Source organism: Anarrhichthys ocellatus, unplaced genomic scaffold, assembly GCF_004355925.1.
Source record: "Anarrhichthys ocellatus isolate YVR2014 unplaced genomic scaffold, GSC_Weel_1.0 scaffold8, whole genome shotgun sequence".
NCBI classification, from domain to species: domain Eukaryota; kingdom Metazoa; phylum Chordata; class Actinopteri; order Perciformes; family Anarhichadidae; genus Anarrhichthys; species Anarrhichthys ocellatus.
This window is the reverse complement of record NW_022280038.1, coordinates 9,560,684-9,576,503: the sequence shown is the minus strand read 5'-3', so window position 1 is coordinate 9,576,503 and position 15,820 is coordinate 9,560,684. Positions and strand designations below refer to the sequence as shown.

The following is a 15,820-nucleotide window of genomic DNA, read 5'->3' as shown; positions in this document are numbered from 1 at the left end:
GGCGCCATCAGCTGGAACCGCCGTGTATGAGAGCAGTGCAGAGTGCGGCCGGCCCGACTGTGTGAACAAAGCAAAGAGAAACTCAGATTACAACACACACTCACTATCTTCACACAGCATAGTCGTTTGCTGCTATATTAATGCTCTGAATAGTGTATAGATAACCTTGCACACTCATATCTAACTGGCCTCACTACGACTACGTCCACTTCTTATATACAGTCTATGCTGTGGATTTATTACCCAAGAAACAAACTTCATGAGATTTGGACTTGGCTCGTATTTACATCATGATACAGAGAATGAGCCAAACAGACGGAAGCGTTCCTCTCTATTTCGCTGTGACTCTGCACATCTGAGCCCGTTCATGTTGGATTCTAATGGCTGGTTTTGTTTCTTGCGTTGGTGCAGATCCTGGGCCTGGTCTTCTCCATGACGATGTTCTGTCAGGCAGTGAAAGTAGAGACTTTCTACGCCTAGCGATCGACCTCTCTGGCCTTCAGCGCACTTGGATTGTTTCTCATCAGAGAGGGACGGATATAGACCCGCCACCTCCTCCTCCTCCTCCTCCTCCTCTTCCCCCGACAGACTCTTCTTTCCTTGTCCTCTCTGTGACATTCCCTCTCGGTTGTCGCCACTTCACATTTTTTCTGCTAACTATCAACAAGCACAGTGTCAGTGTAATACCTGAGTTGGTTCCTTATGGTTTTGCTGTGTCAAAAAAAAAGCTAATTTCTGTGATACATTTTATGAAGCAGTATTATGAACATGTATAAGAAAAAAAAAAGAAATGTAACACCTTTTTTTAATATGTGTTTTGTTCTAAATTATTTTATGGTTTGTGTGTGTTGTCAAAATGAGAGCTACAGTTGGGGACCATGTGAAGTGCTGCATGTCTCCTGCGATGGTGTGTATTAAATGTTGTGGCGCGAATAAACGTCGTCATCTTGTCATTCCTCAACAGGAAGCGCTGACGGGTTTTCATGTGTGATCCTGCTGTATTCATCCTAAAAACACTTGATGACAAACAGGAGGGAATTCGCCAGGAACCGGCATGTTAAATTGTTTATGCATTCCCGAGACACGCTGGAGTCATTCAAATATTTTGTAGCACCTAAGTGATCGAGGCACTAATTAAATATATAGAATGAAATGCACCGCTTTGGGACTTCATGCACTGTGGAACATGTGTTTTTTTTTTTACTGGGTGGATTTATATGGAACATGATAATTACACGATCTTCAATAATAAAAAAAAAAAAGAGAGTCTGTCAGAGGAATTTAAAATGAACAAGTAGCAGGATCCTCCAGACTGGCCTGTGGTGACTTCCCTCTGAGCACCAATCAGAGCTCCAATGACGAAGATTCATCTGCAGGCTGTGAAGCCCCCTCGGGCTCTTTTGTGATTCGAGTTCCCTCTTTTCTCTTTTTCCTACCTTGAGCTGTTAAATGTAATTCAGCCCTGTAGCATCACCGACTGAATGATGGTCTAACTCTCCAATTGATGGTTCACAACAGCTTCATTTGAAATAAAGTAGCTCCAAAGAGTATTCTGTGAACCAAACACAGTCTTACGCCACTTTCGAAATAGTCACCAAATTTTCGGGACGACATTACGTCAAAAACGTTAGTTAGGTTCAGGCAACATAACTTAGTTAGGTTTTGGGGAAACATCAATATCAGGTGTCAAACACTGGTCTGCAGGTGCTGGAACTATTTTTGCACTTTTTCCTCCCTTTGCTTCTTTTTTTCTGCCTTCAAACCATCTGGACCTGAGAGACCAAACGTCCCAGAGCAACTACATATGTGGAAATGCTTCAAATGTCCCCCTGAAGTCAGCCAAATGAATTGCACACATCAGCCAGTAGGTGGAGCCGTGTCAGGACATAAAGCATTTTTTTTTTCTGCTATTTAAAATAAAAGTATCTTTTCCTCATAGTTCCCCTCATGTGCTGTGTTTAACATACTGTGTGTTGTTCCAAAAGAAACACAGAACACAGTGTAATGGCTCAGAAACAACATGCTTGAACCCAAAAGCACGACACAGAAACAGGCAGAGGAATGTGAAAGTTCTCATTTACTGAAGTCCAAAAACAGGCAAGGGTCAAAACCAAGTAATCGGTCGAAACAGACAAACGTAACCAGACGGACCATCAATCAATCCATCTCAGAAATGAAGGCTGGAGCGATGGGGTGGATGCAAACTAGACAATCTGTCAGGGCGTGAGTGGAGACGGGCCGCTGTAAACACTGCTGTGCCGATTAGGGAAATGGGAAGCAGAAGGGCGGGAAAAGGTCAGGCGATGGAAATGGCGCGGGGATGGGTCGCTGCAGTTGGCTGGGTCCAGACCTCAGAATCCGCACCACACCACCGAGTTCAAGTCAACGGCTACGTCTGGCATTATGACATGAAACAGCAGTTTCTCGAATTAAAAAAGAAATCGGGTGGACTAACGATTAACTGCTCAGTGCTGGAACCAAGGAGTATCAAGAACAACAATGGAGACCCCTGCAGACGCTGAAGCTGTTCTAAATCTATTGAAAGGTCATATATCGCTCTGCTTTGATGTCTGGAAACATTTATTATCTACTTCTGTCGTACTGCTACGAGATGCCGGGTTGAGACTCAGCATTTTTTCCCGTGGTGTCTTTGTTGGCGTAACACGGTCCTTCTTCTCTACTTCTCGCCAGCCTTCCTCATTTGTGTCTCTTTACAAGACATTGTGCATCTTTAACCTTAATTCCCTAATTCGTAGATATCCCACAAAATTATTTTGTATGTTTTTCACGTAATCATGAACGAGGAAGGGAGGTGGGCGGGTCCATCAAACGGAGATCTTTCACCCAGGAGACCGCCGTTACTTCCGCGTGTGAAACGTTGATTCATTTGTCGCGTAACTTGTTATTTTAACCCAAACAACGACCTTTTCCTAAACCTAACCAATTAGTTTTGCTGCCTGAACCTAACTGAGTTTCCCGTGAAGACGGAAGTCTATTTTTCAAAAGACTGTCTGCATTCAACGAGCGGAAACTGACACGTGTTGCTGGACTTTTGTTGGAAAACGCAGGAAAAATGAGGAGTAACTTTTTGCAAGATTTCATAGGAACCGTTAACCCGACGTGCACGCGCTCTAACCCGACGTGCACGCGCTCAGACTCTAACCCGACACACAGACCTCGGCTCTGCCTCTTCTCGTTTCCGTCATGGTATGCAGAAAGAGGAGAGACGATGTCCTGCTTTAATCCAGGTTCTCACGAACGACAATGGATCAAATGTGTCCAAATGGGGTCCGGTTAGGTAAACAGTAAAACACACAAACAAACTCGCTTCGTCGCGTCATTTACTGCAGAAATTATTTTAGTAATGAATACTGCTGGACATTGACTCAGCTTTAGAAAGACATTTAAGTGACAACTTATTGTAGAGACCCCCTGTTGAGGCTGTTCAGGGTAATCATGTATTTCACTCCCTGCTTAAATCCTCATTGATGTCTGTATGTGAGAATTACCCCGACATCTCTGAGTCGTTCCCTCAATGGCAGCTCTTTTGCATTTGGGCTTTTGAATAATATGAAACGACTGTCTTTATGAACAAAATAATATTACATATGCGACATGTCTTCTCAACATTGCCCACATCGTAGGCTTGTTCTGTTCCGTTTGTTTCCTCTTCTAACTCGCTCCACTTTTAAAACACTGGCACAAAGTATGTGGTCATGGCAACACATCAAATTTATGTTGGATTCAGGCGGAAATGATGGTCTCTAGTGATTGGTTGGTAAAAATGTAACCCACACAGTTGTGTAAAAACTGGAAGTGAAGCGTACAGAAGTCAACACACACTTTGCAACTTGTACAAACAAAGCTTCAGAGTCTTCAAACTGAGCTGACAGCCCCGACTCATCAGAGTAAATGACCGACTCAGACAGAGAGACTGACAGCAGCGTTGTCAGCTAAGTTTGGGGAAAGACGGCGAAAGCCAGACAGGCGGAAATGACACATCTCTGTACTCAATATCGTTGCTTGAGTTGTACAAAAAAAGGGAAAACGTTATTTCTGGCTACGTGGACAAGAAGTTTGAATTTGAGAACAAATGTTTTTTTTACAATGCAACAGATGAAGTCTTGAAGTCTTCTGGAAATATCTTGAGGACAGTGGGTTTAGCAGTGGACAGCTGTTTAACCACATCTGGGTTGTTGTGTTTTTGGGTATCTTATGTAAAATGAGATTTGAATGCGACAGGAATACATGAGAGGCACAAACTGGGACTAATGTGCAAACTGACTGAAATAAAGAGAGGAGGAGCGCTGAAAACAATTACTGAACTACTGCACATAGTTTAGAGCATGCGCTGGGTAAGGAATGGGGAATGGTAACTGGAGCGCCTTTCTCGTCTTCCGACCACTCAAAGCTTGTTTCACTGCACTAAATCATTCAGCCATTTCCACACATTCAATCCATGCAAGGTGCCATCTGCTCATCGGGACTAAACTAATGTGCATTCACACACCGATGGCACAGCCTTCCGTGAATAATTAAGCGTCTGGCACAAAGACACATCAACAGGAACTGGAGGAGCTGGAGATCGAACCCCAGATCATCCAATTGGTCGACCACGCGCTCCAAGTCATTCTCGAAAAATGTTTTTACCGAGCCATCTTTCAACAACTGCCTACATTTTCTAGAGCACGTTCAACTTAAAAAAGGGGCAATACGCAGGATTGGGAATCAGAATCAGCTTATTGCCAAGTACGTTTGCACATGCAATTTGGTGTAGTGATAACAATAAACAATAGAAAAAGACATAATTTAAATATAAAAAGTACACTAGATGATTAACAAACAAATTAAGAGTACGTTACAACAAGTCTGTTATAAAAGTGTCACGTGTATATTTAAGTGAAGCAGGGGATGTAAGAGGTCCAGCCAGCATTTCATTTGCCTCTCAACAGCTCAACTCTAACAAAAGCGCTGACAGTGTTTACCCCGAGAGGGAACCTGAGGGTGGTTGATACGCTTCAGCATCGACGCTGTCAAACAGGACGGGGTTACCAGTTGTAACCGCTGTATGAGAGCAGTGCATAGCAGCGGCCGGCAGCTACCCACATGCAGTAACACGCACTAAAAGCATGCACGGGCAGCCTGGCGATGCAAGTACGGAGAAGCTCTGGTAACAACACACAGAGGACGAGAGACTTCATTCTCTGCTCAGGTAGACATTACTCCACAACATCTATACATAAGAGTTGTTTGCTGCTATTTGAATGCTCTTAATCCTGTATATTGCACCTTTAACCAAGACCCAGTGGCACGTATAGATGTGAAAACATTACACTTAATAAAAATATTACAGGGCCAATAAGGGATGATATGAGGAGGCTCGACGTGTCACATCACAGTTGGTTTTCTTCTGTAATGTGAGAATAAGTTGTTCATGTCTCAGGCGATGGGACTGGAGCCTTTGACCTGCAACAGTAATATCCACAAGCTTATATTTTTGCTCGTTTATCAGATGCCCTCAGTAATTCTCCATGAATAGTTGTATTTTTCAAAATGCCCAGACTGGTGTAAACTGAAGCGCACATTACACCAACATTGATTTTATAAATATATGTGTGTGGGTGTCTTTGCACTTTTGTTTTCATTCACTTCAGCGGTTGTTATTAAGAAATAAGTCAAGTTCATGTGTGCAGCCCTTGAATGCAGTTAGAGTCTCAAAAGGCTTCACTGTGCCCGCATTATGAAACAATAAATTAAAACGATCAATGAAAATGACAATCCACAATCTCCGGCCTTCAGTGACAGCAAGAAAATCTCATTACACAAAATGGAACCAGGGTTAGGTTTGAAAAGTGAAGTTACATGTTGGCCTAGATGAAGGTGTTAAGACAAAAAGCTAGTCAGAGTCAGAATGAGGCATGGGTTTCTGAGTAGAACCACTGAGCAGAGGCAAGATATGCAAAAAACAGCTGCAAGGAAATGCAAAACAACCTCAAAGAGATGCAAGATGACCTCCAAGAAAAGTCAAACTACCACAATCTGTCAACAAAGGGACACAAAACGACCACAAAGAAACACAAAACGACCACAAAGAAACACAAAACGACCACAAAGAGACACAAAACAACCACAAAGAGATGCAAGATGACCTCCAAGAAAAGTCAAACTACCACAATCTGTCAACAAATGCACACAAAACGACCACAAAGAAACACAAAACGACCACAAAGAGACACAAAACGACCACAAAGAAACACAAAACGACCACAAAGAAACACAAAACGACCACAAAGAGACACAAAACAACCACAAAGAGACACAAAAAGACATTTTTGTGACATTTTGTTTGTCATTTTGCACGCCTTTCAGGGTGTCCTGCTCTTAAACTGCTGGGATCGGGATCAGGGGCCTTTATCTTCTTCGCTCAGGGGCCCATTACCTTGTAATCTATCCACAGTCAGAGTTGAACTCCCCGGATGGAAAGAAATGTGATATATCAAGAGTGACAATACTATTAACCTGCAATCAGTTCATCAACATGAAAAAGGCTGCAAACCTCTCACAGGTGTGCGCTCAGATTCAAACACTGGCAAATGAAGCTCCATTCAGTCCATTAGTGTGGAAATGGAGTTGCTGAAACACGGCCAACCCTCTCCAAAAACCCCAGACTTCCACTCTCGCCTCTTGATTTCACCTCACCGCTCCAACAGATCTCGGTTTCCTCTCCCCTCACCTGATGCATTATTCATCCCCATGTTCATGGGCTTTCTCCCCATCTTGTGCTTGATCAATAAAACATACCTGTGTGTTTGCTCCCTCACCTCCCCATTCTCTCTCGTCTTGTTCCTGAAGCCAGCAGTGAGCTGATGAAGCAGCATGGATGGATGGCCTTTTCAAACGGGGAGAAAGTGAATACATTTCAGGCCGTGAGCTGTCTCTAATTAGGGAAGTGAAAGGAGATCCCTGTATTAGTCACTCTTTGAGTTTTCCTCAGAACAGCCATTAAAGATGTTTTCTCAAAAATGCTTAAAATAGATATTTCTTCTCTTTTTCGTGTGTTAGGCTCCAAAAAGGAAGCAAAACCCAGAATATTTTCATTTTAAGGATACTGGGCTCAATCAATGTCCTGTTAAAAAATATATTTTTTATTGTATTAAAACAAGAGTAGAACCACATTTTCATAGTGAAGTTCACCAAAATGAAACTCCATTTAAAAGCCTGCAATCATTCTGGACCCTTTTACAGCAGATGTCATGATTACATCACCGAGTTAGCTGGAGGGCAAAACAAAGAAAACACTGGAGGCAAACACGACTCCTCTCAGAGATGAGGGCTCAAGCTACACAATTAAAATGTCATCCTCCTGTGAGTAGGTGCCAGACACAAACACGTAACAGAACCGACCCGGAGGCCATGTATTGAGCACACGGGCTTTACTTACTGGGACACTTGATGGAACCGAGCCATCGTTAACGGAATTCGTGCCACCTGTGCGTTTTCCTGCCGCTGTGAAGACGATTGATTGAATGCACCTGTTAGACATGTCAGTCGCTGAGGCAGCTGAACCTCCTAATCACGAGAAGTGTCCACGTGTGTATTGTCCACATGGTGTGTCTTTCTCTGAAACATTGAACTCATTTAGGCTGCAGGCGACTCGCTCATGAAAACGACTTTAGTGCCTCGCTCATAATGGACTGGCTTCTTTGACAGAGGGTCTGGGGTCAGCCCGGTATGAGGGTCTGGGGTCAGCCCGGTATGAGGGTCTGGGGTCAGCCCGGTATGAGGAGGGAGGACCTGCAGTGTGGATCAGCTGCCTCACGAGGTCTGGAGGCGGCCTGAGGCAATGACACAAAAACATACGAAAACTGAATAGAAGGAGACACAAAAGTGGACTGAACACCAAATGAATTCATTTATTCATTTGTATTATTATTCATAATAATAATAGTAATCATATTTTTGTTATTGTTTTTTTTAATTATTTACTTTTGTCTTTTCCTTACCATTGATATAATTATTAATGATGGTGGCAACATTAATGACAATAATATTTATAGCTATCAAATTTAATTGTCAACGTTATTATAAACAATTTATTTGAACATTTATTTTCTCCCCCTCCTCCTCCTCCTCCTCCCCCTCCTCCTCCTCCTCAGACATACCTGTACAAATCTACGGTTACAAATATTCACATACAGCAGGAAGTTATGACACTAACAGACTTTCATACACTCGCACAAACACTCCCACTAATAAAAACAACTACAATTGGTACCATATTTAAATCATTACATACATTTGATGTATATTTTACACCTTTGTCACCAGTTTGCTCAATAAAAGCATAAATACATAAATAAAGGAAACTAGGAATATTCCCAAACGTAAAACAGAAACCACGGCTCATCGAGACAAGTGCACAACTCTTTACAACTTAGATCCAGAGAAGATTACTTTTAGAGATTGTTTACCGTAACCAGCTACCTAATAAAAACAACATATTTTGACATCAATCAACAGGTTTTACTAGTATATATTATTTTAGTTAAATGCATGCAAATCTACTCTATGTTGCCTTTTAGTCCATGGTTCACTATTTCCAATGTCAAAGGTGGATTAGTCCCGAGTTTACAACAAGGATCTCTTTGAGTCACATTATACTTTGCAGCATAAACTCTCTGATAAAGATGTATTAATAGATATGAATATATTTAAAGAAGCTTGCAGATCTTCATGGGGATTCTCTGTTTCAGCATGAAGTTTTACTCTCAATAAACAGCGTGTGCCTGCTGCTCGGTTTGACTTTGTGAAACTGTGTGAAACTAAAAGCTCACACATGGCTGCCTCTCCCGCGTGTGGCCATCCATCAAACTCTGGCCGGGTTTGTTTAAATATCCACCAATCAGCCGACACAACGGATTACAGCGCAATTTGTCAGCAGCAGAAAAGAACTGCTGCCCGAATGAATTTACACATTTTCCAGGAGTGAGAGGTAAAAAACACGGATGACAAACTACTGACCGGCTCAATCCTCCTCCGATTGCTTTTTTCCACGATGCGATGCTTTGTGTAACCTTTGATTTACAACCATTAGTTCTCTTCTCATGCTAAAGTGTGATGCCGGCATTGATACCGAGCTCAGCGGGGCATGACGGCAGCCTGGCAACGAGCGAATAGACGCTTCTCCTTTGGTGAAAGCTCGAGGTGTCAGTGGAGCTTCTCTTAATTGGGTTTCCATGAGGCCACATTATTTCAACGGATTTGTTACCATGTATACTTTATTCAAACCAATGCCCCCATGAAGCTCGGAGAATGTATGTATCAAAGAAAAGCTATAATTGAAAAGACAACAACAATTGTGTGAAAATTTCAGCCAATTAGTGAGAAGAAATCTTTCTACTTTCTTAAATCAAACGTCTGACTGTCTCTCTGTTTGGACCAACACTGCTCCGTGAACACAGTGAGTTTAAAGATCTGTTTTGGGCTAAGAGATGCTGAAATGATCCTCTAAAAGAAAGAGAGAACGTCATTAAAGCCTCCGAGTCAATTGGCCATTGTTCATATTCTATTCTGGCTCAGATGTCTTGCAGTAGGTTTGGCCTGAAGCCGTTGCCAGCCGTCCTTGTCGAAACACTCCAAAGCTTAAACATTTATCCGCACAGTGAGATGGGACTGAAGCTTCGTCGTCAGCTGAGGCAACAAGTCCTGTAAACTGGAGATCTCCAGCCAGCGGCTCTCCAAGACAGACAAACGAATCCTGCTGTGAAGTCTGACATAAGAACACACGCCACAAACACACCAAGGAGGATTTCTCTCGTCGTTAAAACATTTTGGTTTTATTAAACTAAAACTGCTGCTGTCGGGTCACAACCCTGTTTGTGGCCTTGGAGACTCAGCTAGTGACAACATCACTGGTCCTGTGATTTAAACTAGCGTAAAACAGTCAAACTGTCACTTTAGAGAACGTTGAGTGACATCCAGGTCCATGTGAGGGGTAGGTCTGACATGTTAGAGACGTCCTTGAGTTGAGGGTCTGGAGGCCAAATGACAGGTTTGTTTTATGTTTTATATATTCTTGAGTGTGAAGGAGTCACGGTGCAACAATTACATCACGTTACAAAGTCAAAATTGTGAATTATAATTGTTTTCGGGCCACGCACGTGTCACTTAAATCCAGACTGTTGCATGGGTCAAAATTACATTTTGAGCAGATATATTTATGTTTCCAAAAGGATGAATCCTGTCGATTTTGGTGACTTTTCATCCGACGTCACCATGAGGTTCACATTTGGCACAGACATAAATGTTCCCCTCAGATGAATTGTAATCATTTCTGTGATTTCTTAATAGTAGCGCCTTCAAGATTTAGATTTGGTGTGACGGTGTTAGCTGGAGGCAAAACCAAGTAAATGGTACTTGTTTCAGTTTGGCCACATTTCACTTTCTCGGCTCAGACACAGAGATGCTGCGTCCTGAGCTCAGTGTTTTTGTCTCTTTGTCGATAACAAGCACACGTTTATCTACATGTTGTAATCAAACAACACGGGGAAATAGCTATAGCAGTCTCCCTCCGCAACATAATTATATGTTTGGACAACCAGATTAGCATCTCAACACGGCTATCACAGAGGCGCTGTGTTATCAGACACTCGCCTCCAGTGTGCTTAAAAATATTTAAAAAATATTCACCGCCTAATGTAGGGCACCTCGATTTTAATATTTCATGCAGTATGCCAGAGCATCAAAAGCAATCCCATTTTACATCGAAGCTAATGTGATTAGAGGCGCTACATTATTAACACAATGGGCTGGAAATGATTCCAGAGAGTGTGCGTTAGTGATCTCCAGAACACTTTCCCATCAAATTTCATCTTCACAACGAAGTGTGATTTCATGGAAGCTCCGGACATTTCTGTCTCTTTTTTTTTTTTTCACGAGAGATTGCCGCTCTTTTCTCCTCACGGATGCACGGAGGAGACCTCCGATTCCTTTTCTTTAGTCGGACCATCACGTGTTTCTCCACGTGACTGTCAGCGCTCACGTACGTCTTCCTCCTCTCCTGTGTTGTCATGGCCGACAATGCTGTGTGGACGAAAACTACAATCTTCTTGGTAATCCATCTCCACAACAGTTCCACACGGGGGAATAAAGTCTAAGTACATTACTGCAGATCATTTCTCATGTGTTGAATGAGAAATGATCTTAATATATATCTCCAAATCTTTCATCCAGACAGGTAAAAAGAAAAACAAACAGCCTGGACTAGATTTACTCTGGCTGGATCACAGACTGGCAGAAGGGAACAGCAACCGGGGCAAAGCTCCCCCTCAGCTGCTGCAGGACAGGAATGGCAGTAACAAAGTATGTGCCAGAAAGTGTGGAGGGGGGAGGGACACCCCCTGCCAGCACCGAATGCATTAACCATGCTGCTTAGACTCCATAAAGTAGTCCGCTTCTGTCCTCGGGCGGGTGGAACACGCAGTTCATCCGGGTTCCACTCGCTTGAATCGGAGACAGAGAGCTCAGGTTTTCTTTTTTTAGGGGGGGCGGGGGGGGGGGACACTCAAAGACACATACAGTAAGTGCTCCAGCTCTGAGGGGGGAGTCGGGAGCGATGCATGATGGTATATGGAGCCTGGTTAGTGACCATCGGTTGTACACAACTTTTCACGTTGCATTGTGGGATACTTTGAGTCCCCTTTATAGGGTATAATAATTCTAATAGTACTTTCAGACAGCACTGCCAAATGGTAAACTCACTATATGGTCCATTGTACAGTGAGTACTGGTTGATTTGGGACAGAGCCACTATCAATCAAACCATTAATAAGAAACTGCTCAACTTCCAACAGCGGTGAACGAGCTAATTAAGAGACTAGTCAAGCATTTAAAGGATACGTCCGGTGACATTTATACCGGTGATATTTATATATTTTTCTTATTGTCGACAAACTCCGCACAAAACACCCACACCGACAATGAACTGATCTAATTTCTCTGTGTGTCCTGATGGAGCTCATTCCTCTGTGCCGTGGAGCCCCGTTGCTGTCCAACATCTAATAAAAACAGATCAATGAGCCACACCGCTGCTCCGGCTGACATGTTCCTTCATTAAACACACGCTGCGCTTTATTTTGCTGTGATTTATTTTGAGAAAAATAGTTCCCAACAAAATGCACTACTTCTGTTTGAGTAACTACAGTGACAAACCTTTATGGGTAAAAAAAAAGAGGAGAGACGTTTGTGTGTGTTTTAAAAAGCCCTTTCAGGCAGATGTGTTACCTGTAACAAATATAATTATATTAAAGGACATGGATGAGTTTATTTACCTGGAAAAACACTTTTAGAAACATCAAAGTGATCAGAGGAGTTAAATTAGACGACAACCAGCACAGACAATAAGAGGAAAATATACGACAGTGAACGCGGCTGCTGAAGCTGAAGGTGTTTTCAAGCTTCGGGGCGCCGACATCAAAGACTCAAAGTCACTTTTGGTGCTCTGGCTCCAGCTCAGTGGGATTCAAACATGTGAGAGATGGAGCTGGGAGTCAGACCAGGAAGAGGTGCATCAAACAAGTGGTCCTTGAGCATGCAGCTGTGACTGGGCAACTGGCAACCGGACAGCAACCTCCAGGTCTGCAAAGTGAAGCCGATGCTGAAGTGTCGTAAAACCTGCATTCTCTCTAATGTCCACCAGGGGGCGACTCCTCTGGTTGTATAGAAGTCTATGAGAAAATGACTCTACTTCTCACTTGATTTATTACCTCAGTAAACATTGTAAACATGAGTTTATGGTCTCAATCTCTAGTTTCAAGTCTTCTTCAACACAGCATGATGTTCATTTAGTACATTATGGTCCATTTAGAGTCAAACAGACCATGAAGCAGGGGATGCTTTAGGGCGGGGCTACACGGTGATTGACAGGTCTCTACCACGGCGTTGTCTGGGAGTTGTCCATGTTTTCGTCTCACAACTTTAACCCTTTCACAGTGTGTCTTCACTCCATGAAACATTTTGTTCGCCTGGAAATTCAGGGTTCAGTTGTACCCCGAGTGGCTACTCTAAAGAAAGCAGGTTGAAGGCACTTCAGCATTGGCTTCACTTTTCAGAACCCGAGGTCTCCTCCTGGCTCAGACTTCAGCACATCACCGCACGTCAAACAGTCTGAAGTGAAATGATTTGCTCTGGTGAGGCTGCTGGGTTTAATAAGTTCCAGACTGTGGTTGTACTGGACATTTCCCCGAGGTGGTTCTACACGGTTGACCTTCCCTCACCCCCCTTTGAAGTGAACACCGCCCAGAGAGCCTGTTAACACGGGAAGATAACACCCATCTGTGATGTTCGGTGCCTTGCAGGAGATATTTAAGGGCGTGTTTTTATACTTAGCTTGAACGACTTCCTTTTCACTTAATGATTTACCGATACGAGAAGAGTCGGAGAGGAGTCCTGAACTTGTATCACGCTGTGGGTTACACACAGGAGCCTGCAGGCAGGTGGACACATCTAATAAGTCACACAGTTCGCTCCACATGCACGTTCCTGTCGGGTGTTTTGAAACCTGGTGGCCTGCTCATGGCTTATTATCTGACTTATTATACTGAGTTCACACACAGGTCCTCTGCATGGTCATGCATCGTCAGGTCCACAGTCTGTGATTTTCCTGCTTTGACAAGTCAAAGTAACCAAAGTGACTTCTTGTTTTGTGAAACGTAGGAAAGCTTGTTTCCCTGTTGCTGCTGAACTTTGCAGAAACACAGTTTATGCAGAAACGGGACCTCTTGGGGGTGAAAGGCTCCATCAGTTATATTTTTTATCATTTAATAATGCGTTTACATGTAATGAAAAAAATGAAAAATAAGCATTTTTTCTAAACTGATTATACTTATTAAATATTGCCTGTTTTAGTTATTTTACAATTAGGATGTAAACAAATCAAAGCCCTGATGCTTTTTCCCCCATTTAGATTTGTACTATGAATAATTAAGTCTACAAGTTTTCAAATCAACTTTAAATACTTTTGGTTATTTCCATTGAGATTTCTGTCTCTGGTGTTTAGTGTGCGCTCCTCTAAATGGTTTATCAATCGTCAGTTAATCACATTTAGGGTTTGTTTACGTATGTTGCCATGCAGTTAGTTATCAGCACGCAGTTAAATGTACCAACATGTGGCTGAGCCAGTGGAGCTGGTGGAGCATGTTCTAGGTAGGGCTGTGCATCCAACCAATTTCAGCAAACATCCCAGAATGATTTAATGCAAAAACATTAAGGTATCAAACACGCATTACTACTTTGCAGTTAAATATTTAACCTTTATTCCAACATGAAAAAAAGCAGTAAATAACACTTTGATAAACACGTCAGGACATCTTATTTTAGTCTGTTTAATATAATAATATATATATATCATAGAATAATGTATAATATAATAAGGTATATCATAATATATACATCATATAATAATATTCACCATAATATAAAACACACATGTATATATATAATTATAGCGTCCTCTATTGACCAGCCGCCGCTGGGCTGAGCGTTAAGCCCAGTGTTCATGTAAAATAATGATTTGATCCTTCACTGAGCCCTGCTGGAGCCAATATGAATCCTCCAACATTGACCCAACTCACCTTCAAGCCGTCTCTCACCAAAGAAAACAGAAGATACTCGGCTTAAACGATTTTTCCTCATTTAGACATGAATGTTTCATGTTAGGGACATATTCAACACTTGAAAGCAAGTTCTTAAGATCTTAAAACCTTGTAGAGCAACAAAAAACATCACAGCTTAGACTTACATGCGAGTCTGGCAGGTTATTATTAAAGAGCTGCCAGACAATTAGGGATCAACAGCAGCACCTTCGTTATAAATTCTAGTTCTGGGTCGATCATGTTGGCTTACATTTTGATTGTGGACGGACGTGTGAAATGGCCTTAAAATAACGGGTCAGAACTCCACAAACAACCCAAACTTGGCAGTAAACGGTTTATGCAAACAATCCATTGTGAAGCAGGAATCCGGTGAACAAACGACCGGAGCAAAACAAAGGCCCGCGTGCCTCAGGACGGTGACGGGAGGGCAGAAATAGCTCCGGGCAGCTGGCAGACGACGAGTCCACTTCCAGGTTCTGACCAGTTTGCTGCTAAAAGAATCCGACAGCGTGCAGAGTTTAGTTCTGGAGCTGCTTTGCACCGTCGCCCTGCCAGCATCTCAGTCTGCAGGACCCTCGATACCTGCGACTGAAAGAGCCAGTTTCCTCCGTGTCAACACCAATTACGGTTGATGAACATAATCATGCACACAACAGACGCTAGCGAGGCGCTTCAGAAAACGATGCGCTGTCAAATTCAGCATTTTTAGCAGCTCTGACCCCAGCAGGAAGCCCTGCATGTTCAGTCTGCACACGGACAGATTCTGATGCATTACGGCTGCGTGAGCTGCAAACACCGTTAAACAGACACAAGATGCTGTTCTAATTTGATAAACGACGTCTGCATCAGCGAATGTAGAGGGCATCCGGTTTAAGTGTATAAAACAGTTGTATGTATTTAATAGAAATAGCAAAAAATGACAAATCAGCATTCTAAATGCAAACCGTTCAGCCTGAATGAAGAGGCTTTACTTTCTACTTTCTAAGAGCGGCATCACCTTTGTTAAATAACTTAATCAAAATACCCCAAATATCTGGAGCAGTTTTCACCAAAGTAGAGATGCAAATCATCATTTTTATTATAAAAACAAGATATGTTGCTGTTCACAATTCCCCACAGCCCAAGGTGACATACTCACATGACTTGCTTTGAATACCCAACAATATATT

General features: G+C 42.6%; 1 protein-coding gene across 1 annotated transcript in view; it reads left to right on the top strand.

Moving 5' to 3' along the window:
• The window catches only part of tspan4a (tetraspanin 4a), a 54,026-nt gene extending 53,089 nt beyond the window's left edge, over window positions 1–937 (top strand). The window contains exon 7 of the mRNA XM_031848776.1: window positions 412–937. Coding sequence (XP_031704636.1) covers window positions 412–480 — 69 coding nt within the window. The 3' untranslated portion in view covers window positions 481–937. The remainder of the gene's footprint in view (window positions 1–411) is intronic.
• Window positions 938–15,820: the final 14,883 nt, after the last annotated feature.